Source organism: Coffea arabica, chromosome 5e (genome assembly GCF_036785885.1).
Source record: "Coffea arabica cultivar ET-39 chromosome 5e, Coffea Arabica ET-39 HiFi, whole genome shotgun sequence".
Lineage (NCBI taxonomy): Eukaryota > Viridiplantae > Streptophyta > Magnoliopsida > Gentianales > Rubiaceae > Coffea > Coffea arabica.
In genome coordinates this window covers 49,734,118-49,742,195 of record NC_092318.1, presented here as the reverse complement: position 1 = coordinate 49,742,195, position 8,078 = coordinate 49,734,118, and the positions used below count along the sequence as shown (strand labels likewise).

General features: G+C 37.2%; 1 protein-coding gene across 7 annotated transcripts; it reads left to right on the top strand.

Moving 5' to 3' along the window:
- The first annotated feature begins 400 nt into the window (after positions 1 to 400).
- On the top strand, positions 401 to 5,870 carry LOC140004029 (uncharacterized). 7 transcript variants are annotated; one of them, XM_072049001.1, is made up of 8 exons: positions 404 to 771; positions 1,225 to 2,596; positions 2,694 to 2,766; positions 3,259 to 3,396; positions 4,667 to 4,712; positions 4,836 to 5,037; positions 5,125 to 5,145; positions 5,507 to 5,870. In XM_072049001.1, exons 2-6 carry the CDS (start codon positions 1,431 to 1,433, stop codon positions 4,895 to 4,897), a joined length of 1,485 nt encoding a protein of 494 aa, XP_071905102.1. In that variant the 5' UTR covers positions 404 to 771; positions 1,225 to 1,430; the 3' UTR covers positions 4,898 to 5,037; positions 5,125 to 5,145; positions 5,507 to 5,870. The 7 variants fall into 7 exon arrangements, with proteins under 7 accessions (XP_071905100.1, XP_071905101.1, XP_071905102.1 ...); XM_072048999.1 differs by having other exon boundaries at positions 401 to 795; positions 4,836 to 5,145; XM_072049000.1 differs by having other exon boundaries at positions 402 to 764; positions 4,836 to 5,145.
- Positions 5,871 to 8,078: the final 2,208 nt, after the last annotated feature.

Sequence of the window (8,078 nt, the reverse complement as noted above, 5' to 3'; positions counted from 1 at the left end):
GCCCAGCTTGATCTGGACCACTCATTTCAAAATTAAAAATCAATTGAAATAAGTGATTCAGATCAAGTCGGACCTCTTTGACTCATCCAGATTGGTCCAAGTTCCAACCATGCATAAACTGGTATCTTTGGAATTGGGCCTTACCCTCTCTTTAGAACACAAAACACGTATATGTAGACGTTGAGTAGTCGTTGATAAAAATCTAAATTATTTGCTATTATAAGTATTATTCTTTCTAATTTTTCTTTAATCTAAAGGTTTAAATGAGTTAAATCAAGCACAAATAGAGTCCTTCTCAGCTCGAATAGTGAATAATAAATTTGATTCTTATGATCAATTTATAATATTTAGGAGAGTTATTTATATTCATTCGAGAAAAAAATAAAATAAAATTGGAGCTCAAACTCAAGCTCTATCAACTAGTCATAATCAAGTACGACGTTATTAATTTTGCTAGTATATATATAAGGGGTATCGCCATCCTCGAGCCGTCTTTGAAAGTGAAACCGCACAACGAAAACGTCTTCCGCTGCCCCTTTCATTTCACTGTTCCATTACCGAATGAGGAAATAGCTAGTAGCCCACACGAGAATTCAAGAAGGCTCAGAATAAAATCCCCAATCTCCAAGTTCACCCTGAATTGGACTGACAACTCCGAGAATCCCCAGTCGACGGCAGCTAGCGGGCGCTCAAAGCTTCAGTCTTCTGACTTCCATTGGTGCAAGCTGCCTTCAAAATTTCACGGGAAATCTGTATCAAAATCTGTAATTTGTATGCTCTATGTATCTATGAAATGTACGTAGTTTGTTATGTGGCGTCCCATGTTACTGGAAATTGTGCTTCAAAGGATGTACTTTGTTCTGGCTGGCGAAAATGTCACCCGTGCCGATTGAATTATTTTTGTTTTCCTTCTTTTTTTTTTTCATTTTTTTCCTTGCATGAAAGCGAGTAAATTTTAAAACTTGAAGTTTTTAAAAGTTCCACAGCACAATTGAACAAATATGCCATGCTTTTTTTTAAAAAAAAAAAAAATTTTAAGTTTCAAAGTTTCTCTGGCTTGCTTACTTAAAGTTGTTGGGCAATTTTTTTCTCTTTTTCAGATTTTGTGCTACCAATTTATGTTTTTTTTTTTTATTAATTGTTGGGTTTTAAGTCTCCTGATTTGTTTTGTTTCCATCTTGCTGGCATGTACTGCTTGTGAAATTTCACTGTGCTTTTTTGCAGCTCTTTACCTCAAAATGATTGCGGTTGGATTGCGGGGTGGCATAATTTCTGTTCATGGAGCTAATTGCTATGTTTTAGCCTTTAGGATGATTTTGTCCAATGCGGTTGCTCTTTGCTCTTAAACATTAGTGGGAACATTGTTGTTTTTGCTCACATGTTACTTCAGTTGGGCGAGAAGGGAGATTTCCAAAAAAGATTGTGAGGCAATGGGTTGGTCAGAAAAGGATTTCTGTATAAAATGTGATAAAGGAGGGAAGGTGTTGGTCTGCAGAGATAGTAGATGTCCCATTGTTGTTCATGAGAAGTGCCTTGGATTTCCAGCTAAATTTGATGAAATGGGCAGGTTTTATTGCCCATATTGCGTGTATAGGCGAGCCATTGAAGAAGCGCATCAAGCAAGGGAAAAGGCTTTGTCAAAAAAGAAAGCTTTATCAAAATTCTTGGACACAAAAATGACAAATGCGGAATGGCAAACACAAAAAACTGAAATATCAAAAGGGAAGGAGTTGAGTCAGTTACCAGGTGTAGATAGCACAGGTAGCTTGAATAGTGGGAGTAGACCAGACAAGATCAATGTCCATAATCATACTGCTCGACTTGTGGAAGATCAAAATGAAGGCAGATTTGCTCCTGAATGTAGCAGACTTGTTTTGCTATCTAAAGAAACTGGTGAATCTATTCGTGGTGATCAAAATGATGTTTTGTGCAGTAACACAGGTGATATTGGAGGATCAAGTGATTGCAATTGCCGCATTGTTGTGGTTGGGCATCGAACTGAGTCAGGACCTATAGTTGCCTCTGGTAATGAATGTGTATCTTCTGACAGAGAGGAGACAATAAAACGGTTTGAAATGGTGGAAATTGGGAATAAGTTTCAATTACATTCTCAATGGCAACAAGATGATTTCCGCGGTAAAGTTGTTGAAGATCAGCTAGATGACAAAAACTTGAGGGAGTCCCCTGCAGTAGAAAATCACGGAATGGAAAACCATCTCTCTCCTGAAGCCAAAAGGGTTGGCAGAGATGGAGATATGTTGCGCGAATATGATGGCAGACTTGTTGGTGAAGAAGTAGAGAAGGAAAAGGTGCTAGAAAGTCCTGCAATTTCACCCAGTCACCCTGCATTGGAGATGCATTTACAAGAGAAAAGAGCCGGTCAAACTAGTGATTCAATATGCAAAGACTCCAATGCTGCATCAACTGGCAAGGCTTCTAAACAAAATGATAAAAGAAAAGAACAAAATGCAGAAGCTACTTGCTTCAGGAAATTGTCTCAAAATTCAGCTTCACATCATAGAGCTAGTTTAGATCAGTTTGAGAAGATTCATGCATGCAGCAAGTTGAGAAAACTTAACAAACCTGCACCTCAATGGTAACTACTCAATAGGCTCGAGTCTGCTTCTGTGAATTCTCTTAGAATCATTTATTTGCATTTATTGTGTTTTTTTACCTTGATTTTTCTTTTTCAGCTCCATGATCTTGTGTCCCAATGCAAGGCGTAAAAGTTTACCATGGACAGATGCAGAGGAGGAGATGCTCAAGGTACAAATTATTGCCTTTAGATTTTGCTTTGTACAGCTTCATTGCATTAAATGCTTCTAACCGTGAGAAATTATCCGCAAATCTCTAGAGCTTGTGAAGCTTATGTTAAGTTGGAAAATTTGATTCATTCCACAATCCCTTATAGTTAGAACAGGGCATTCTTGCCTTCCATGGAACAAGTCACCTTGAGCAGTTCCTCTTGACACAGAATTCCTGGTCAGGGAAGAAATCATAATCCCATAAGATTTGATCTTCAATATGCTGCTGTTTTGAATTGCTCCATATTCTTTTTGTGAAGAATATCTTTTACAGGTTGGGTGGTTTCATGATTTTGCAGCTTTTTTCCACAATTTGCTCTTAGTTTAATGGTAATTAGGGTAAATTTATATGTGATTGGTGCAATACTGAGTTATCCATACTACTTACTTTTTTGGGATCACCAAACCTTAATGTGGAATTTATACATCTATATTCACTAATTCTTGCCAACAGGAAGGAGTTGAAAAATTCTCAACCGACAGGAACAAGAATATACCTTGGAGGAAAATACTGGAATTTGGCCGGCATGTCTTTGATGGTAGTCGTACACCAGTTGATCTCAAGGATAAATGGAGGAACATATTGGCCAAAGTAAGATAAATGGTTAAAAGGGAAGCAACCTGTGATTGAGTAACAAGTAGATCAAGAATGGCTCTGGGCACATGTTTGCTTAGACATGTCCCTAAAAGTTAGGTGCATGAATGTTCTTCCTCGGAATTTGTCAGTTGAATGCACATCATTGTTTTTCTTTATTTTATTTCTTTAATCTGCCAATGATCAGGATGGGTCAGTTGGCTCTTAGATGAGTTTAAACAGAACCTTTGTTTAAACAGGTCCTGCTTTTTCTGTTAGCACTCTCTCTCTCTCTTATAGGAGCTTTTGAAGATTTGAAGTTCTCTCTCACCATACTTTTTTGGACATTTTGTGACATTTACCATTCGAAATCTTGGAACACATTTTTTCAAAATAAGGACTACATAGTATTGAAATGGCAATAGAAGAAAAACTCTGGGAAATAGGATGAGGTGCCCAATTACTTTATGCCAGAGATGGAGCTCTTACTGGAAAAGTTAAAAGATATCACGCCATATGTCCATACTAGAAGTGAATGAGTTCAGATAGCAATTACAAACATTATTGTTAGAACTAGAATGTACAACAAAGTGCTTTGGGATCCATTGACATGAAAAGGCAGTGCAGAGGTCTATATGGATTACTTGATCAAAAGTAAATTTCTGACTTATACAGTGATAACCTGTTCAATCACCACAATAGTAAATAATAAACCATTAGCGCATAATTCCTGTATAAAGCATATGTATAGTTCTAGAACATTATCTCATTTTAGAGAGTTGAAAGCTTAATAAACAAAGCATGTCTTTATCGAGTAATCAGCATAGAAGTATCCATGCGTATAATATTCATGATTAGTTGTCATCTTAATGAGAATCCTCATGTGCGTGCATTGTTGTTTGTAGTTTGCACATGTTTTAGGTGGATATGCTACTTATGCTAATTGTCTACATATCATGTCCTAGCACATTGAGCAGGATGACATTTCTCATGTTTCCAGTTATAGGAAGACATGATTAGATATGTTTGGTATTTTCCATTAAATGCAGAAGCAACGTGGAATTAACCGTAACTCTTCATGTTTTCTTTTCACTATCTTGGCCAGGTATGTTGGAAAGTCTTGCAACTTCCAAATGCTAGTCAACACATAAATCAGTAATAATAACATGTTTCAGCAAATTTTGTATGAATTTAATGTTCTATCCCTACTGCTTATAACCACTATTTGGGATGTTGCTTAGTTTTATGACTGAGTAGGACAAAATTTCTTTTAATTCAAATGGTGCAGGTAACTTCATGCATCCTATCAATGTCAGAGGATATGACACTTTTTGGTAAGAGTAGTTTTTGTTCCTTCTTTATCAGAAATTAAGTGCATGACAAAGTAAACTCCTTTTGATCTTGGTCATCTGTATTTGTGGAATAGATTTTAACAAAACCCCGCTCTTTTTCTCCAGCGCCAAAGTCAATAAATGCTGCATGGAGAAAACTGAATCTGGAGGCAGCTGAGATTGACTGATTCCTTGTGTTAATAAATCACTTGATGATTAGCAGTGCTTGAAGAGACACTTCGAAATTCATGAACTTCTATGAAGATAGGTCTTCTTTCCTCTAAGTGTATGGCATGCCGAGAAAACCAGAAAAGGATGAGAGAATTTTGTAAGTTTGCTGCTACTTATTTTCTGATTATAACTTTTGTTATGATGTCAATGAACTCTGAGCGTCTACTTGGCGAAGCAAGATCAGCCAGCAGCTTGGCAATTCAAGGTGCTCTTTCTTGTTCCTTATATTTTTCTGATCAAGAGTGCATTTTGTCAAATACTTGCATAATCACGTTCGTCCTCTGCTTCGGCTTTTATCCTTCATAGAAGAAGCATTTGTAGACAGAAATTATTGTTGCCCTTAGTTGTTTGGGAAGCTGATGGAAATTTCTACGCCAAAGTTTACCACTCCTTTTCTTTTAGTTAATTCTAAGTGGAATATCAAATAAATAGGACTTCAATGGTATCCCCGATTAAATAGTACTTCTTAAATAGATACATTATTTTAAAACTAAAAACTCCTTCTGGCTTTATAGCCCTCTGGGATAAATATTTCATGTTGCCTCTTTTTGTTTGTCATGTAACAGGAACTCTTGCCCACCCTCGCATGGCAAGGGAAGGTCCAGGAGGCGCTAATCCTGCTCCATTACCAAATGTCGACCATCATGTGAATGGATAAGATGTTAGCAAAACGCCAGATTGCAACCATTCTTCTCTTTTTCTTTCTTTTGGGGGAGGGGGCGGAGTTGTTGGTGAGGCACCATTTTCAATCTTGAAAGTCTCTGTAAGGTTCTGCAGGGAATGGTTCCTGGAGAAAACACTCCTGCAGAACTCAAAAAATTGTATACGTCTCCCTTTTTCAACTCTGTTGTGCATTTTCCTTGGGAGTACATGTTCGTCCACACACCCTCAATTGTTCAGTTTGTCGATTTAACCAGACTTGTTAGTTGATACACCCGTGCAGGTAGTGAAATATTGACTGATAACATTTTCAAAAATATATATATATACATATATATGCTGTTTCTGAATCCTGGCCAAGGGCAATTAAACAATTTGCGTTGTGTCAAACAAACAACTAAATGAAGAAACCAATCAAACTAACATAATAAAATTTGTTCCTTTTTGTAGGTAGTATTGTTCATGCGACTAGAATGACGATTCTAGCACGCAAAAACGGGAGCAATCTTGTTCATCCATTCAATAAAAATGAAACCATCGTTGCTTCCTTAAAATTATTTGTGAACTCAGCATTTTGTTCCTTCGGTTAAAACTTTTGCATGCATGATCATCCGCTCATTCTCCCTGCATGTTTTGAACATTTGTTGAAGGCAAAAGCATTATCTGAACTGTGAATTACAAGTCTACAAATGGAAAAGTAAAAGAAAGGCTATTGATGAAATTGACGGCCATGCTGATGGAGGCGGTGCAAGGATGGTGGAAGAAGAAGATTTAGTGGTGTTGGCATCGGTCAGCTGTTGATAAGAGGAAGGGCAAGGTCAATTCCACCTCCATTCTTAATGTAGACATTTGGGACGGTAGAAGATCCAGAGGCCAACTCCATAATATCCATGGTTCAAAGTCGCGGTCGCGGTTGCGATCACGACCCGAACCGTTCCACATCAATCTCGACATATTGGTCGTGAGACGCAAATTTTTGAAATATTTAATATTCTAAAAATTGTAAAAAATATTATAAACAAAAATAATTAAAAAATTAGTAAAAATAATAAAAATTCGATTTGACTCGGGATGACTCGAAGTGATTCGGCCGTTTCAACCCTTCACGGTGACGTTTCGGCGAGTCAAGTATCTCGGAATCGTATCGTCTCGGTATCGTATCAGAGGGTCGGAAACGGTGACAACGCGGCTGAGTCGTCTCAGACCCGGCCGAGTCAGTCTTTGAACCATGATCATGGAGTCCCATTAATTCAAGTTTCACGGCTTGGGACCAAGTCATGTTCACTGCTGAGCTTCTTCCAAAGCATTTCAGGCACAATAATTTCTCAAGCTTTGTCAACCAGCTTGACAACTATGCCAGTACTTTCTTTGACTGCAGTAATGTGCTACCATTTTATCTTTCCAAAGTTTCTTACCTAACTTATATGTTCTAGGGTGTCAGAAACATTAGCTCGACTTTGATTAGACTTGTCATTATGCTAATTTATGTTTTACTTTGAACAAACAGTTACACCCTTTAGTTAGGTAAGTTGAAATTAGCATTTGATTATTTGCATGTTCTAATGCCTAAGTATAATCCTTAATATGCCGTACTAGAGAGCTTGCATGGTATCCCATAATGATTTTCTTTCACGAAGTTGAACTTTATCTTCATGTATCAACATTAATTCTCAGATTTTGTAATTATTCATGCGACAAGATCATTTTTGTTTGTGAATGTTTTGTAGGGATTCAAAAAGATCAGTTGGGAGAGATTTGAATATACAAATCCACGGTTTCAGGCTGGCAAGAAGCATTGGCTGAAAAATGTCCAACGAAAGAACTAACATATCTCAACATCAAATCGCTCAGCAACAAGATTCATTCGGACTTTCAGATGATTTCTTCAAGAATGGAACTGAGGAACAACTGGTTACACTGATGACTGAACAGAATAGCTTAAAGCTGGAAATTCAGAAGCTTAGTCAACAACAAATAGAAATGGAGAATAAATGTGGCAGAACGAAAGAGAGGTTTAAAGCCGACGAAGGGAAAAAAGAAGACGTGGTTACAGAACTGCTTGTTCGGCAATTTATCCAGAATTCAAGAGGGAAAATAGATGTAAGGAGCAATGAAACAACGAAAAAGCGAAAACTACGCACTTCTGTATCAGGGGAGCTTGTATGTGATGAGGAGGATGGTTCCAGGCAAAATTTTGACAGGAAGGAACAAGTTGAACGAGATGGACAATCATCCTCTCCTCCAATGATTTAGGCATCTTTAATCAAGAATTGAAAACAACTTCAGCTACAGGAAATGCTGACAATTGTCTTCTGGAAGAAAATATTGGAGAATGATTCAGACCCTGAAAATGTTTTGGCAAGAAAAGCAATCATATCATCACTAGAATTTCTTTTTTGACTTATTACGAATTTATACAAATATAAATAATTTAAATACAACAATTAACAACAATCCTAGATGTTCATCTATATTAAC